This window comes from Agelaius tricolor, unplaced genomic scaffold (genome assembly GCF_023055355.1).
Source record: "Agelaius tricolor isolate 1412-34295 unplaced genomic scaffold, bAgeTri1.0.p SCAF_30, whole genome shotgun sequence".
Lineage (NCBI taxonomy): Eukaryota > Metazoa > Chordata > Aves > Passeriformes > Icteridae > Agelaius > Agelaius tricolor.
The window spans coordinates 3,145,079-3,162,985 of NW_027269290.1; the positions used below are offsets into that span (position 1 = coordinate 3,145,079).

The 17,907-nt window shown below is 53.0% G+C and overlaps 2 protein-coding genes across 2 annotated transcripts; one reads left to right on the forward strand and one right to left on the reverse strand.

Moving 5' to 3' along the window:
* Positions 1-2,745: 2,745 nt before the first annotated feature.
* LAMTOR5 (late endosomal/lysosomal adaptor, MAPK and MTOR activator 5) lies at positions 2,746-5,740 on the reverse strand. The gene is made up of 4 exons (XM_071450233.1): positions 5,593-5,740; positions 4,922-4,983; positions 3,760-3,877; positions 2,746-3,043 (listed from the first exon to the last, which is right to left on the reverse strand). The coding sequence occupies exons 1-4, from the start codon at positions 5,625-5,627 to the stop codon at positions 2,983-2,985; spliced, it is 276 nt and encodes a 91-aa protein (XP_071306334.1). The 5' UTR covers positions 5,628-5,740; the 3' UTR covers positions 2,746-2,982.
* A 4,890-nt stretch (positions 5,741-10,630) lies between these two features.
* On the forward strand, positions 10,631-17,309 carry LOC139601214 (embryonic pepsinogen-like). Its single transcript, XM_071450042.1, has 9 exons — positions 10,631-10,686; positions 11,004-11,166; positions 11,827-11,944; positions 12,329-12,447; positions 14,384-14,583; positions 15,389-15,502; positions 16,129-16,273; positions 16,889-16,987; positions 17,172-17,309. The coding sequence occupies exons 1-9, from the start codon at positions 10,631-10,633 to the stop codon at positions 17,307-17,309; spliced, it is 1,152 nt and encodes a 383-aa protein (XP_071306143.1).
* The last annotated feature ends 598 nt before the right edge of the window (positions 17,310-17,907 follow it).

Below are 17,907 nucleotides of genomic sequence, written 5' to 3' on the forward strand. Positions count from 1 at the left end.
CTGCCCAGAGAGAATCCTGTGTTTGAATGGAATTTATGCATTATGTATGAGGTGTATGAATATGCAACAGGCTGTTGTTTTTAAGGGTTAATCCTCTGTTAACATAGTCCTTTTTTGGGCTTATTTTGCCCAGAAAAAGGTACCCAGACCATCTGTAACTCTTTGTTTCTATTGTCTCATATTGTCCCAATCCAAATAATCCAAATTATTATTATTACTCTAACTGTATTACTAATTTTATAACCATTTCATTACTATGAAACTTTTTAAAATTAAAAAACCCCACAAGTGATTGGCGTTTTTCACAGCTCCCTGCCCCACTGTGAATCTGCCCGAGCTCCTGGGTGAGCACAGCCCTGCTGCTCCTGCTGAGCTGCCAGCCCAGGTGGGATTCACTCCTGAGGTCAGAGAAAAGTGGCATCAGTGGGGACAGTGATGCTCTCTGCCCTCCCTTGGCACAGAATGCAAAACCTCCTGGTTTTTGAATGCATCCTCCTGCTGGAGCCCAGGATCTCCGGGAGCTTTCCCTGCAGGAAAAGGGTTTGAATATTTACCCTGAGCTTTATATAGGATCAGGTTTGTAGTGAGTGTGGTTTAAGGAGGGGGCAGAGGGGCAGCAGCACTCAGAGCTGTTGGATCAGGGGGAAACTGCAGCTCCAGCTGCTGCCAGCCTGCAGGGATGGAGAGGGGAGCAGCACTCCCAGGGCCAGCACAGAGCTTGGATAAGCCAAGATCAGGGCTTGGATAAGCCAAGATCAGGGCTTGGATAAGCCAAGATCAGAGCTTGGATAGGCCAAGATCAGGGCTTGGATAAGCCAAGATCAGGGCTTGGATAAGCCAAGATCAGGGCTTGGATAAGCCAAGATAAGGGCTTGGATAAGCCAAGATCAGGGCTTGGATAAGCCAAGATCAGAGCTTGGATAGGCCAAGATCAGGGCTTGGATAAGCCAAGATCAGAGCTTGGATAAGCCAAGATCAGGGCTTGGATAAGCCAAGATCAGGGCTTGGATAAGCCAAGATCAGAGCTTGGATAAGCCAAGATCAGAGCTTGGATAAGCCAAGATAAGGACTTGGATAAGCCAAGATCAGAGCTTGGATAAGCCAAGATCAGGGCTTGGATAAGCCAAGATCAGGGCTTGGATAAGCCAAGATCAGAGCTTGGATAAGCCAGGATCAGAGCTTGGATAGGCCAAGATCAGAGCTTGGATAAGCCAGGATCAGAGCTTGGATAGGCCAAGATCAGGGCTTGGATAAGCCAAGATCAGGGCTTGGATAAGCCAAGATCAGAGCTTGGATAAGCCAAGATCAGAGCTTGGATAAGCCAGGATCAGAGCTTGGATAGGCCAAGATCAGAGCTTGGATAAGCCAAGATCAGGGCTTGGATAGGCCAAGATCAGAGCTTGGATAAGCCAAGATCAGGGCTTGGATAAGCCAAGATCAGAGCTTGGATAAGCCAAGATCAGGGCTTGGATAAGCCAAGATCAGAGCTTGGATAAGCCAAGATCAGAGCTTGGATAAGCCAAGATCAGGGCTTTGCTGCAGCTGAACACTGAGCTGAGTGTGGAGCCTGGCCTAGCAGGGGCTACTCCTGTGTGAGCCTGGGACTATCACTGCCCAACAGAGTAAAATCTGAGTAAAGAGAGCAGTGACAATGGCATTGCACTGACTCAGCCCTGAGTGAGTCACTCAATTGTGGGAATTCCCACTCAACTGTGGGAATTGGAAAAACTTCCACAGACACTGAAGGGTTTGATTTACAGCCTTGGGAGAAGCTTGGATTGATGTAAAAATACAATGCATAGATATTAAGCAGAAAAATTATAATTATATTGCTATATAATATTTTCTATATAATATTTTTTATGTTTCTATAGTTGTAAGTAAGAATATGCCTTAAGTAAGTGAGAAACTGTATGGGTAAGATAGTGAAAGGTTTATAGTGTAGTAATGTAATATTATGGAGTGGGTTGGGAGTTTAGAAGTTATAATAGAAACATTAAGTTACAACTTGTGAGTTAAAAGCCCATTAGATAAAAGTATCTGCAGAAATAAGTAAAGGTGATAGGTCAGAAAAACAAAATAAATCCTTTGGCCTTTTCTGTTGGTTTAGAAAGTTCTATATATTGCCTTGTAACAAAAAATCTTGTGCTACTCTTGAGCCATGGCTGAGTGCTTGCTCCTCTAAAATCTCAGGGCCTCTGAGACTGATGTTTACCTGAGCAAGAAATCATTCTTAGCATGAAAAGTCCCATCCCTTTACTTCTAGCAGTGACAATCTCATGTTTTTCCCTCATGCTCTGCTGTGAAACTCCCCTTCCCCTTCCCCTTCCCCTTCCCCTTCCCCTTCCTGCAGCTGCAGCCCAGCTCCTTTTCCCTCCCCAGCACACAGGAACCATTGGGGTGCAGCAGCTCCCCCATCTTTCTCAGGATTGTTTCCCTGCAGCATTTCAAATCTGTGAGAGGAAGAGGGGCCTGGGTTTGTGAGGACGTTGCCAAGATCCCTTCACATCTCCCAGGGCCAGGTTTGAACTTCAACCCAAGGCACAGTGAGCAAGAACTCCCACAGAATGTTTAACTTGAGGAGGTGAAATGTTTCCTGGGAGAAATTCCTCAGGAAGCTTTTGTGCCTTTTCTAGTGAGGAGCCTCCAGAGTTCCAATCTTTCTCCAGAGAAATGCTAATGAAGGCAGTGGGAGAAGTTACCTTGCCAGGCCCAGCTCTCCCAGCCACAGCAAAGAGGAGGAAGGAAGGTTTTTACTGCTCATTTATTGATTTCTCCAACAAATGAGGCCCCCCAAATAGAGCAGGGAGGATCTGCTTGTTACAGGGCCTGGGGGGAGCCCATGCTTCATCCTCAGCAGCACAGGGGCTGAAATGTGAGCTGGAGAGGCAGGGAGGGAGGGAGAGCCTTCACCCCAGGTTTGGAGCTCCAAAGGGAGGGTGGCAGTGCAGGGAGGAGCTGGAGCAGAGCTGCTCCCAGGGCTCAGGACAGCAGCTTGTGCACGGCCACGGTGATGCTGTCGTGCTTCTGGATCATGATGTTCCTGCAGCAAGGACAAGGGGCTGGGGGGGCAGCTGGGCCAGCAGCAGCTGCTGGGGCTGGGGAGAGGGCAGGGGAATCCCTGGGCAGCCCCAGGGCCCATCCCCACCCCAGAGCTTGGCTGCTCCATCTCCCCCCTCCATGGGCAGTGATGGAGACACCCCTGCTGCCCCAGGGACTGACAGGGTCTGCCACCCACAGGGACCCCAGGATTTGTCACCCACAGGGACCCCAGGCTCTGCCACCCACAGGGACCCCAGGTTCTGCCACCCACAGGGACCCCAGGCTCTGCCACCCACAGGAATCCCAGGCTGTGTCACCCACAGGGACCCCAGGAATTGTCACCCACAGGGACCCCAGGCTGAGTCACTCACAGGGACCCCAGATTTGTCACCCACAGGGACCCCAGGAATTGTCACCCACAGGGACTCCAGGCCGTGTCACCCACAGGGACCCCAGATTTGTCACCCACAGGGACCCCAGGAATTGTCACCCACAGGGACCCCAGGCTGAGTCACCCACAGGAACCCCAAGGGGGGAAGATCTCCTGAGCAGCAGTAACCAGCAGCCCCTGGAAGGCCTCCCCCTGCTTTTCCACCTCCATTAACCCAGTGCCTGTGGCAGTGCCTCCCCCCATGGCTGCTCCAGGCTCTGCCTCCAGGAGCTGCCAGGGCTGGGGGAGGGCACAGGGGCTCCGAGGCAGCTCAGGCTGGGGCTCACCCGCTGTCTGACTCCAGGCACACCACGGGCGTGTCCGTGGGGTCCGAGGTGAGCTTGGCCGCCTGCTGGGCCAGCACTGAGATGATGCCAGCGTGCTCATCTGACAGGGTGCCCCTGCCTGCAGGGGGAGGCCATGGATAACCCCTCCCTGTGCCAGGGCACTGCTCTGGGACAGCCCTGAGTGCCTCCCAGGCCCAGGGGGATGCTCCTGCCCCAGGCATTTCCCTCCCTGCTCCTGTCCTGGTCCATTTCCCTCCCTGCCCAATTCCCTCCCTGCTCCTGCCTGGGCCCAATTCCCTCCCTGGTCCTGCCTGGGCCCAATTCCCTCCCTGGTCCTGTCTGGGCCCAATTCCCTCCCTGGTCCTGTCTGGGCCCAATTCCCTCCCTGCTCCTGCTCTGGTCCATTTCCCTCCCTCCCCTAGCCCAATTCCCTCCCTGGTCCTGCCTGGACCCATTTCCCTTCCTGGCCCTGCCCAATTCCCTCCCAGGTTCTGCCCAGGCCCATTTCCCTCCCTGAGGGCTGACTCAGCATCTCCCCAAATGGTTCCTCTCCCTCTACCAAAAATCCCAAACTGAGGTGTCAGGAGGAGCTGGCCGTGGTAGGCACAGGCAGGTGGTGACCCTTGGGGACACCCAAAGGAGGGGACAGGGCAGTGGGGCAGGGCAGGTGTCCCCAGAGTGATGCACGACAGGGCACCCCCAGGGAGGGTCTGTAGGGCTGGGCCTGGTGCCCCCATCCTGGGGAGCCCCTCAAGGGAGATGGGCAGGACCTGGGGCACCCCAAACCCCCATGGTGCAGGACCTGGGGCACCCAAACCCCCCCATGGGGCAGGACCTGGGGCACCTCAAACCCCCATGGGCAGGACCTGGGGCACCTCAAACCCCCATGGGCAGGACCTGGGGCACCTCAAACCCCCATGGGCAGGACCTGGGGCACCCAAACCCCCATGGTGCAGGACCTGGGGCACCTCAAACCCCCATGGGCAGGACCTGGGGCACCCCAAACCCCCATGGTGCAGGACCTGGGGCACCCAAACCCCCATGGGGCAGGACCTGGGGCACCCCAAACCCCCACGGGGCAGGACCTGGGGCACCCAAACCCCCATGGGACAGTGCCAGGAGCCTCCCACGGTGCCCCCAAGGCCCGGAGCTCCTCACTCACAGCCCAGGTTGAGCCCCTGCGAGTCGGTGCACAGCACACCCACCACGGCCGGGCTCTTCATGCTGCGGGAGAGAGCAGCAATCAGAGCCCGGCAGGGACAGCTCGGCCCCCTCAGCCCCCGGCCCTGTGTCCCCCCATCTCCCCACGTCCCCCCCATATCCCTCGTGTGGGGGACACCCCCAGTTTCCCATGTCCTCCCATATTTCCCCGTGTGTCCATGTTCCCCGTGCCCCCACCGTGTACCCCCATATCGCCCCATGTCCCCGTGTCCCTATGTGCCCCCATGCCCTATGTCACCATATCCCCCGCCATGCCCCCCACATCCCCCGTGTCCCCCCGTCTCCGTGCCGCCCCATATCCCCCCCTTGTTCCCCCCGTCCCCCTGTGCCCACCATATCCCCCCATGTCCCTCCATGTCCCCCCGTGCCTCCATGTTCCCGTGTCCCCCCTATCCCCCCATATCCCCCAATGTCCCCGTGTCCTTTCCATATCCCCCCATGTCCCCCCATATCCCCCCTTGTTCCCCCCATCCCCCTGTGCCCCCCATATCCCTTCATGTCCCCCATATCTCCCCGTGCCTCCATGGTTCCCCTCGTTCCCCCATGCCCCCCCACATCCCCCGTGTCCCCCCATATCTCCCCCTGTCCCCCCTATCCCCGCTGTCCCCTCACGTCTCCTCCAGATGCTGTTCCAGCGTTCCCTCCATCGCCCCTCGCCTCCACTTCCGCACCGCACACGTGACCCCGCCACGGCGGCTCCGCAGGGCCAAAAGTGCTCGGGGCGCGCTCGGCTCCGCGGGGATGTCCTGATTTGGGGACTCCCCGATTTTGGGATACTCCGATTTGGGGATGCCCAGATTTGGGGATGCCCCTGTTTCGGGGATGCCCCGGTTTTGGGGGTGCCCCGATTTGGGGACGCCCAGATTTGGGGACGCTCCGATGTTGGGGACGCCCCGATTTGGGGACGCCTCGATTTTGGGGACGTCCCAGTTTTGGGGATGCGCCGATTTGGGGACGCCCGGATTTGGGGATGCCTCGATTTTGGGATGCCCTGATTTCTCCGTGGCATCACAAATTCCTTCCCCAGGTGTTGGCTCCTGGATGCTGCCCGTCACTTTCCACGTCCCCTCTTTATTTTATCCAGGAAAAATCAAGGATGAGACAATTTGAAGAGTGAAAGTGGATGCGGAAAGTGCTAAAAATGTGGGAGTTGTGCTTAATTTCTGGACATCTCCTGGTGAAAAATATTACAAATTATTTTCTCCCAGCAGACCCCACCGCAACAAAAAGAAATAAAACACCTTAGCAGGAAACTTCTAGGAAATAGGAAATATCGTAGGGAATATACTTTTAACTTCTAGGAAATATCCCAGGGAATATCCTTGTAAGTTCTCCCTAGAGGAGCAGAGCTCCCGGTGGGGGAAGCCTGGTGGCAAAGCAGGGACAGGCAAAGTCAGCCGGGGCTGTGAGCGCAGCCCCGGCGCTCTTCGATCCCCGGAGCCCCTCCCGGCCAGAACGGAGCCAGGAACCCTTCGGGGCCGGGACGGGCGAGTCCCCAGCGCTGTTTGATGTCTGCTCCAAGGTGAAGCGGCTGCGAGAGCCAGAGCAGGATGGGAGCGGCTGGGACATGGCTGGGATGGGATGGGATGGCTGGGATGGGATGGGACCAGGACAGAGCTGGGATGGGACCAGGACAGAGCTGGGATGGGAAGGGGACACGGCTGGAATGGGATCAGGGCTGGGAGGGGACCTGACCAGGGCACAACTGGGATGGGAGCAGGACAGGGCTGGGATGGGAATGGGATAGAGCTGGGACAGGACAGGGACACGGCTGGATAGGAGAGAAGTTAGACAGAACAATTCCTTCTACCCAAGGACAGCCGATCCGGATCTCAAGCCCAAGAGCAGAAACAATATGGACTGAAGAGAGAAAAACAAGGACGGGATTTCATGGGCTGGGGCTGTAATTGGACAATTAGCTCCAAGATGCAAATGGACCAAAACATAAAAATGTAAGATCTTGTGAGCAATCCCTCTTTTGCTTCCAACTTGGAGCCATGCGGGCAGAGCCCTGTTCTTCTAAAGCTCTTCTAAGCCTTCTGATGTTTACGTTTTTGTAATAGAGTTTCTAACACACTTTTCATGTAAATAATGATTATTTTGCATTTCTTTCTGGAGGAGGAGAGAACTGATGGATTGTTGGTCTGACCAGTGTGGTTGGAGAGTTGGCAATTTCATCCCCCAATCCGTGGTCACTTTTGGCATTCTATAAATATCGAGGCCCGGATATAAACACGCTTTTTTGCCTTGGACATCTCAGCGTGCAAGTGTCGTTCATTTCATGTCGAATCGCGACAAAAGCCATGGCTCTGGTGCTGCCAGGGTGTGCCTTTGAAAGCCCTGCAATAAACACCCCTTTATTGCCCTTCACTCTGGCTGGCCCCTGTTGCAGCCGTTTCAGGCACGGCGGGGATGGGGCGGGGATCCCGGAGCTCGGAGGGGCTGGGACGCCCTGGGGGCTGCGGGGCTGGGAGGGTTTTAGGACGAGGTGAGAGACGAGAATTTGACTCCATGTTCTTAGAAGGCTGATTTATTATTATATTATATTATATTATATTATATTATATTATATTATATTATGTGGCATTTTACTAAATATAATAATATAGATATTATTATGTATTATGTTAATATAATAATAACGATATCATTACAATAATATAATTATAATATTTTTATAGTATATTATTATAATAATATATTATTATATATTATATTATTATATTATGATATCGTATTAATATGATATAATATTATATTAGGAATTATTATATGAATTATAATAATTATATTATATTATGCCATTATATGCCATTATATTAATTTTAATAATATGGATATTATTATATATTATATTAATATAATAATAGTAATTACATTATTATAATTAATTAATAATTATAATAATTATCATAATATATTAATTATAATTATATATCATTATATATTAATGTAGTTTAATATAATATAATGTAATATAGTTCTAGAAATTATATTATATTATATTATATTATATTATATTATATTATATTATATTATATTATATTATATTATATTATATTATATTATATTATATTATATTCTAAAACTATACTAAAGAAAGAGAAAAGATACATCAGAAGGCCAAACAAGAATGAATAATAAAACCCTGTGACTGGCCAGAGTCCTGACACAGCTGGGCTGGGATTGGTCATTAAATTAAAACAACTCCATGCTGAGTAAACAATTCTCCAAATCACATTCCAAAGCAGCAAAACAAGAAGAAGCTGAAGCTTCCCAGCTTCCCAAGAGAAGAAATCTTAGTGAAGAGATTTTTCATGGAATATCCCAGTGGCACAGGGCTCCCTGTCCTGGGCACAGCCTGGCACCAGCCCAGCACCTGCAGGGTCACCTTGTCCTGTTTGCATCGCGGGGTCAGAGATAAGGGGGGGTCACTCACGTCAGCAGCCACAGGGGCCCCCTCGTGCCAGCCTGGGGGGGCTCCTGCAAACAGGAGAGTCCTGCAAACAGGAGATTCCTGCACACAGGAGACTCCTGCAAACAGGAGAGTCCTGCACACAGGAGAGTCCTGCACACAGGGGTGTCCTGCACACAGGAGAGTCCTGCAAACAGGAGAGTCCTGGAAACAGGAGATTCCTGCACACAGGAGAGTCCTGCAAACAGGGGTGTCCTGCAAACAGGAGAGTCCTGGAAACAGGAGAGTCCTGCACACAGCAGAGTCCTGCACACAGGAGAGTCCTGCAAACAGGAGAGTCCTGCAAACAGGGGTGTCCTGCACACAGGAGAGTCCTGCACACAGGAGAGTCCTGCACACAGGAGAGTCCTGCACACAGGGGTGTCCTGCACACAGGAGAGTCCTGCACACAGGGGTGTCCTGCACACAGGAGAGTCCTGCAAACAGGGGTGTCCTGCAAACAGGAGAGTCCTGCACACAGGAGAGTCCTGCAAACAGGAGAGTCCTGCACACAGGGGTGTCCTGCACACAGGAGAGTCCTGCACACAGGAGATTCCTGCACACAGGAAAGTCCTGCACACAGGGGTGTCCTGCACACAGGAGAGTCCTGGAAACAGGGGTGTCCTACACACAGGAGAGTCCTGCACACAGGAGAGTCCTGCAAACAGGAGAGTCCTGCACACAGGAGAGTCCTGGAAACAGGAGAGTCCTGCACACAGGAGAGTCCTGCAAACAGGAGATTCCTGCACACAGGAGAGTCCTGCAAACAGGGGTGTCATACACACAGGAGAGTCCTGCACACAGGAGAGTCCTGCAAACTCAAGTGTCCCTCTGCTCTTTGCAATGGCCAGGGGTGCCAGGCTGAAAAGCCAAAATGGTGCCTCCAGCTCTGGGGTTTGCAGCATCAGGGCGTGGAGCTGCTGGAGCAATTCCAGAGCAGGCCACAGGGATGATGCCAAGGTTGGAGCTCTCTGCTCTGCAGCCAGGCTGGGAGAGCTGGGGGTGCTCACCTGGGGAGGAGAACTCACAGAATTCACAGAATCACCAGCTTGGAAGAGACCTTAAAGATCATCGAGTCCAACCCATGCCCCAGTGTGGTGGTGTTCATGGGGGTATCAGGAAGAGGGAAGAGATGAGGATCTGACTCCATGTTTCAGAAGGCTGATTTATTATTTTATGACATATATATAGTATTAAAACTATACTAAAAGAATAGAAGAAAGGGTTTCATCAGAAGGCTAGCAAGCAAGAAGAAGAATGATAACAGAATCTTGAGTCTGACTGAGAGTCCAAGATAGCTGGACTGTGATTGGCCATGAATTAGAAACAACCACTGAGACCAATCCCAGATGCACCTGTTGCATTCCACAGCAGCAGATAACCATTGGTTACATTTTGTTCCTGAGGCCTCTCAGCTTCTCAGGAGGAAAAACCCTAAGGAAAGGATTTCTCATAAAACACGTCTGTGACACCCCAACACCTCAACTAAACCCTGGCACCCAGTGCCACGTCCAGAGAAAGCTCCAGGGAGACCTTGGAGCCCCTTCCAGGGCCTAAAGGGGCTCCAGGAGAGCTGGAGAGGGACTGGGGACAAGGGATGGAGGGACAGGACACAGGGAATGGCTTCCCACTGCCAGAGGGCAGGGCTGGATGGGATTTTGGGCAGGAATTGTTCCCTGGGAGGGTGGGCAGGCCCTGGCACAGGTGCCCAGAGCAGCTGGGGCTGCCCCTGCATCCCTGGCAGTGCCCAAGGCCAGGCTGGACAGGGCTGGGAGCACCTGGGACAGTGGAAGGTGTCCCTGGCCATGACAGGGGTTGGGACTGGATGAGCTTTAAGGTCCCTTCCAACACGAATTATCCTGGAATTCTGGATCCATGCCCGCTGCCAGGCAGTGCCTGGTTGGGATGAAGAATTTGGGGCCTCAAGGATGGAGCGTTTGGATTTGGGATCTAGAAGGGAGCATGGGGTCCCCAGAAGAGAACCATGGGAGGCATAAGGGGACAGTTCCCCCCTGCCAGGTGACGTGTGGCTCGTGTGTGCTGTGTCCTTCAGTCCCTGGCTGTCACCTGCCTTGGCTGGGTGCCCAAAGGAGGGGAGGGGGCAGCTCCTGTTGGTCCTGGCTGCTCTTGGCACGGCAGGGGGGTGGGCAGGGGCTTTATAAACCTGAAGGAGCTGGCCCTGGCTGTCCTGGCAGGATGTGGTTCCTTGTGCTCCTCTGTGCTGCCTCTGCCCTGAGCCAGGGTGTCACCAGGTGAGCCACAGCAGCATCATTGCCAGGGCCACTGGGAGAAGGGAGGGGGAAATGAGAATTTGGAGGCTTTTCATGGCTTTGGGGAGCAGAGGTGAGGTCTGAGCTGCAGAAAGCTGCTCCAGGGGTGCAGGACATGCCTGGGGAAGGGCTGGTTTCTAGGGCTGATTTGGGATTTTAGAGGAAATCCCAGACTCAGAGTTTTGGGGGAGTTTCCTGTGCTCCTGCTGTTGGATCAGAGCATTGGAGCTGTCAAACACTGGAGCTGCAGGCAGCAAAATCCCATCTCACCCTTCTTTTTCCCTTGTTGCTTGTGCCAGGCTGCCCTTGGAGAGGGGGAAGAAGCTGAGAGATGTCCTCAGGGAGAAGGATTTGCTGCAGCAGTTCTTCCAGCATCACCACTACGACATCGGCACCAAATTCCCGCACGCTCTCCCCAACCGAACCGGGGCGGCCACCGAGCCCCTGCTGAACGCCCTGGACGTGAGTATGGGCTCCAACCCCCAGGGACACAGCCCTGGCAGGGTCTGTGGGATGTCCATCCCTCTGGCCAAACCGAAATCCTTCATCCCAAAGCCTTCAGGTCATGTCCTTCACCCCTCCTTGCCCATGCTGGTGGCTCTGAATGGAGAAATATCCCCCAGGAGCTCTGCTGGAAGCAGGGGTGTCCCAGACAGCTTTTATGGAAAATCCTTTCCTTAGGGGTTTTCCTCCTGAGAAGCTGAGAGGCCTCAGGAACAAAATGTAACCAATGGTTGTCTGCTGCTGTGGAATGCAACAGGTGCATCTGGGATTGGGCTCATGGGGTTGTTTCTAATTAATGGCCAATCACAGCCCAGCTGTCTTGGACAGAGAGTCTGAGCCACAAGCCTTTGTTATCATTCTTTCTTATTCTATTCTTAGCCAGCCTTCTGATGCAATCCTTTCTTCTACTTTTTTAGTATAGTTTTAATATAATATATATCATCAAATAATAAATCAAGCCTTCTAAACATGGAGTCAGATCCTCATCTCTTCCCTCATCCAAAAACCCCTGTGAACACGGTCACACAGGGGGTGTCCATGAAGCAGGGGACCAAGCCTGGGGAAGGTCCAGGTTTGGTTTCATGCCTCCAAGCCCATCCCTGGCCTGGCTCCCTGCAGGTGGAATACTTTGGGACCATCTCCATTGGCACCCCCCCACAGGACTTCAGCGTGGTCTTCGACACCGGCTCCTCCGACCTCTGGGTCCCCTCTGTGTCCTGCCCCAGCCTGGCCTGCCGTGAGTAGGGCCCAGCTGCATGTTCTGGGTTTGGAATGGCTCCACCAAGCCCAAAAATTGGGGTAACATTGCCAGAGAGTGGGGGTCACCCAGCTGGGCCATGGCAGCTGTGAGTGATGAATATTTGGGGTGTAGGGGCTGCTCAGGGCTGCATTCCTCGAGTGATGTGGTTACTGCTTGATGCCTCAGTTTCCCCATCTGCCCAAGGAGGGTGGGAATGCCTGTGGTTGCTGGAGGAGGGGAAGGATGAGCAGCAAAGCTCACAGCTGAATTATTCCCGAATGCAGGATAATAAACAGCAATTCAGCAGGGCTCCTCCTCCCACACCTCCCTTAGGCTTGGCCTTGCTCAAAGTTTTAATTCTGTGTTTTTCCACTTATCTAGAAACTCACCGGGTGTTTGACCCCTCTCAGTCCTCCACCTACAAGAGCACAGGGCTGAGTCTGTCCATCCACTATGGCACAGGAGAGATGGAGGGGACCGTGGGCTCAGACACCGTCACCGTGAGTGTCCCCATGGCACACCTGGGGGACATCTGTGGGGAACATCCATGGGGAACATCCCACATCCCAATGTGGGAGCAACAGGGGTAGGACAGTCTGTTGGGGAAGATGAAACAGGAAAGCCTTATAAATATGGTGGTCTGGCAAAAGATTTTGAGAATATAGAAGCTATAAGCGAGATTGAAATGAAAGCAAGCTTTGAGATCCCTCAGTCACTGAACAACTGGAAAACAATGGTGTGGCCAGCTGAAGGTGATCCCCTTTTGATGGAACAACACCCTCTGCTTGCAGACAGGCCCAAGGGGCAGAGCAGACCCTGCCAACTTGGCAGAAGGGGCCCAAAGAGGAGTTTGTAGGGTTTAAAATGTAACACAGTGTGGTAATGTAATGATTCTTATAGGCTGTATGGAAATGCTATAGGATTTGTATCTTGGACTAGATTGGTTAGTGAGAATTAGAATATTCAACACAGAAGAAGATTTATGGTATTGTAATGAGAACCTCACTCTCTTACTCTCTTATCCTCTCTTTTACTCTCTCATCCTCTTTACCACACTCTTGCCTTCTCTCTCTTTCCCACTCTCTTTACTTCTCTCAGTCCTGCTCCAGCTGTGGCTGGCAGCTCCCAGCAGGGCCCTGCACCCAGGCCCTTTGCAATAACCCACAAGTTCCAAGCCCTGGCTGCAGAGATCTCTCATCTCCATCCGTCCCAACCATTGTAGGAGCATTATGGGTAGGATGGTGGGGATGGACAGAGATGAGAGATCTCTGCAGCCAGGGCTTGGAACTTGTGGGTTATTGCAAAGGTCAATAACCCTCCTACCTCAATTTTTGGGCTTCTTTAACAACCTTTGTCTGAAGCTCCTCCTCCACCTGCAGCAGGGTCTCGGGTTTTGGTTGTTAATTGCTGCCCTGAGATGTGCAGGATGTCTCTGTTTCAGCCCACAGGTCCGAAGAATGAGTCAGAGCTCTTCAATTTTTGGTCTTGAGGTTGTTTATTAATTCTTATCTATAAAGTTTTCTTTCTGCCCAGCCGAGGTCTGCTCAGCAGGGCAGCCACAGGCACTCTGACCGCCCTCAGGGTGGTGTTGTCCTTTTATACTACAAACTACATAGAACATATTTACACTTAATTCCCAATACCGATCACCTGTGTTAGACAGTGCACTTCTACTCTAAAACAATCCCAAAGTGCCAAAATCACTGCAGAAAATGGAGACCAAGAAGAAGAAGAAGAAAGGCTGGACATGCCCAAGTTCCTCCATCTTGTCCCCATAACCCCCATATCAAAAATCCTAAAATCTACATTTTCACCCTGTGATAATTTTATTATTCTACTATTCTAACCTCTGTGACTTTCAGGTCCTCATACAGAGCTGGCAATTTGTTCCACGGGTCACAATCAAATCCCCAGGTGCTCTGGGCTGTGTGCCAGGGTCTCTGAGCCCCTGGCAGGGTCCTGGCAGCTCTGGACACCCAGGGGGATGCACTGAGTTCCAACAGCTGAAAAGACCCAGAGTCTGTGTGTTGCTCATTCACCTGCAGTGGTGTCTGCAGGAGCCTTTTCAGATGCAGAAGGTGCCGGGGCTGCTCCTGCTGGGGCTGGGGGTGCTGCAAGGGAGGGAGGCTGAGAGAGGAATCCCTGAGCTGCCTCCTCGCTGTCATCCCTGTGACAAGGAGGGAATTCCCAGCTGGGCGCCTTGTACATCTCTCTTCTGTCAAACCTCAGTGAGAATTTCAGCCTTAGAAGGGTTTTTTTTTCATATATTTAACAAAAGAGATTATTTCTGTTCCACTGGAGTGACTGGGGCTGGTGCTTGGCAACTCTGGACACCTGCAGGGATGCACTGAGTTCCAACAGCAGGGGATCCCCAGATTAATCAGATTAACACCAGAATCCCAGTGCCTGCTCCAGGCCTCACCTCCCTGTCCCCAGGTGGCCTCTCTGGTGGACACCAACCAGCTCTTTGGCTTGAGCACCGCTGAGCCTGGCCAGTTCTTTGTCCACGTCCAATTTGATGGAATCCTGGGCTTGGGATACCCAAACCTGGCTGCTGATGGCATCACCCCTGTCTTTGATAACCTGGTGAACCAGAGCTTGCTGCAGGAAAACCTCTTCTCTGTCTACCTGTCCCGGTGAGCCACGTGGGCTTGTGGGGCTGGGGAAGGGGGGATGTGTTGGAATCCAGGACAGCCAGGGTGATGCCCTGAATTCCAACAGGGATGCACCTCATGCACGGTGTGCTGCTGGCTCTGTCTCCTCCCTTGTCACTGCTGCCATCAGATGTTGTGCCTGTGTCACCACTGTGCAAGGGCTGGGGGCTGTAGGAATGTGCTTCTTGTTGATGGAGTGACAAAACTATCTATTGTCTCTTTAAAAAGGAAATAAGCTCAGAAGTTTCTCTTTTCGATTAGGTGGAAAAGGCATCTCATAGGTTTGGGGGACTTCACCTCAAACTTAAGGGTGGTTAATTGGACAGGAGCCAAAAAGTCCTGCTTAGACAATTTACTAGAAAAAGAAGAGAACAAAGAAACTAATTGCTTTTGTGAGGTGTTTTACCAGGGGCAGGAGGGCCTCTTGCACTTGGATCAGTTTTTCTCTGTAAAGAGTTTTGTTATTTTGCCTTTTATTAAAACCTTTTTGTTTCCAACACTGCCACAGAAGCCATCCTGCTGATTTTATGCCTTCTGAAGTAGCTGAGCTATCTTGGGTGTGAAATAGACCTCCAAGAGCTCACGAGACCTGGCTGGAGGAGGCTCCTATTTCCAGCCTCCCCAGAGGGCTCATGGCTCAGTGGGAAGCAGTTCCCAGCACTGCTCCTGGTGCCAAAGGCCCTGGCCCTGTGCTGTGCTGTGTGAGGAGGTGGGGACAATAGGACACATGGCCCTGCAGTGAAGCACAAGGCAAATCTCCCTTGTTTTTGTTTCCTGCACCATCCAGGGAGGCAGCAGGGAGCGTGGTCATCTTCGGGGGCATCGATGAGTCCTATTTCACTGGCCCCATCAACTGGATCCCTGTCTCTTACCAGGGCTACTGGCAGATCTCCATGGACAGGTGACAAACCAGCTCTGTTGCTCTCTGGTCACCTCAAAGCATTGCTTCTAAAGAGACATTGGGCCCATCAGCACCAGAGGCTTCCACTGACATCCCCACCCCAGGGCTGAGGGATGCAGGGGGACAAGGGGACAAACTCTGTAGTGCTCTGGTAATTGGCACCCAAAATGAGGATGCTTTGTGCCTGGGGCCCAGCCTAGTTCCTGTCCTGTGATTTAGGAATATTTTTAGTGATGAGGAGAGCAAAATCATGGGTCAAAACCTCCTTTGTTGGGCTGGAGTGGGTCCCAGCTGCTGGCATGTGTTCAGTGCCCATGTCTGCAATGGTGGCTCTGCAACTCCAGACAGGAGCAGGCTCACAGGCAGCACTTGGGATTACCCAGCTTTAACTCTTGTAAAAGAAGTTAGAAACCATCCCTGAGGCCCCCTGGTTATTTCACACCCCAGTTGGTTATTTCACAGCCCCATTGGTTATTTCACAGCCCTGTTGGTTATTTCACAGCCCTGTTGGTTATTTCACAGCCCTGTTGGTTATTTCACAGCCCCGTTGGTTATTTCACGGCCCTGTTGGTTATTTCACAGCCCCGTTGGTTATTTCACAGCCCCTGCTTGGTCTCTCCCCACAGCATCATTGTGGGCAGCCAGGAGGTTGCGTGCGCTGGTGGCTGCCAGGCCATCATCGACACCGGCACTTCCCTCGTGGCCGGGCCCCCCTCGGGCATCAGGAGCATCCAGAGCACAGTTGGGGCCAGGCAGGGCGAGTATGGAGAGGTGAGAGCTCGCCCTGCTGGCCCTGGAGGCAGCTGGCACAGCAGAGCCCAGCCAAGGCCTGGGGAAACCGTGTGGGGAAACGGCCTGGTGCTTATGGCAACCCTGGCAGAGACACCCTGGGCTCTCTGGTTTGTGTCAGTGGGACAGAGAATCACAGGGTGTCCTGGGATGATACAGAGAACCACAGGATGTCCTGAGCTGAAGGGATCCACGGGGATCATCCAGTCCAACCCCTGCCCACCAGGGACATCCAGGATCCTGACCCACCAGGATCATCCAGTCCAGCCCCTGCCCTGCACAGACACCCCCAAATCCCACCCTGGGCATCCCTGGCAGCGCTGCCCAAACACTCCTGGAGCTCTGGCAGCCTCGGGGCTGTGCCCATTCCCTGGGGAGCCTGGGCAGTGCCAGCACCCTCTGGGGAAAAACCTTTCCCTGAAATCCATCCCTGGCCCAGCCCCAGCCCTTCCTTGGGTCCTGTCCCTGTCACAGAGATTGGAGCTGTCCCTCTGCTGCCCCTTGGGAGGAGGTTGAAGGGCCCAGTGAGGTCTCCCCTCACTCCTCACCCTCTGAACATGTTTCCCTGCTGAGAGCCCTTCCCTCTGCTCCCTGCAGCACAGTGTGAACTGCAGCTCCATCCCTGCCATGCCCGAGGTCATCTTTGTCATTGATGGGGTCCAGTACCCCGTGCCAGCCTTGGCCTACACCGAGCAGGTGAGTGGGGACCAGCAGCTCCTGGTTGCAGGAGCCTCTCTCAAGGTCCTTCTGTTCTCTCCAGTGGCTCTGGTCCCCTTGGCTTCTCCCATTTCCTTGGGAGATGGATGGCCAAGGGCCTCCAGGGCCAGGCAAGAAGAGATTTCCCACACTTCCCCAATTTCCTTCTCGTGCTCAAATGCAGCACAGTGAAGAATCTTGCATGAGCAGCTTCCAGGACACCTCTGGGGACCTCTGGATCTTGGGAGATGTCTTCATCAGGGTCTACTACAGCATCTTTGACAGGGCCAACAACCGCGTTGGGCTGGCCAAGGCTGTTTAGATGCACCACCATGGGAGTGCTGCTGGGGTTTGTCCACACCCAGCCCCAGCCAAGGTTTTGGCACAAATAAAGAGTTGGTGGCTCTGAGCTGGTGGCTGTGTGTGTATTTCTGATGGAATATTCGGCAGGAGGAGCTGCTTTGTGGTGGCCAAGGACTGTTTGTCCATCACAGCTCTGCTGAGAGCCCCTGGGAGCTGTCATCACCTGCAGGGCTGGGGGGTGGAAGCCTCGACGCTGTCTCTAAATCCAGCAGTTCCTAAATCCTCCTCCTGCTGAGAATTCCCGACAAAGGGATTCCTCCACCTGGCCGGGGCAGCCCTTCCCAGCCGTGTTCGCATTCCAATAAAGGGATAAACCAAGGAAAAGCTTCCAAGCTCGGATTAGAGAGCGGGGAGGGAGCCGGGACTGCCCGTGGTGGGGAAATGCCGATCCTGGAGTGCCATCTCGTGGCTCTGGTGCCAACCCTGAAATCCTGGATGCTCCATCCCTGGCAGTGCCCAAGGCCAGGCTGGAAAAGGCTTGGAGCAACCTGGGATAGTGGAAGGTGTCCCTACCCATGGCCGATTGAGCTTTGAGGTCCCTTCCAACTCAAACCATT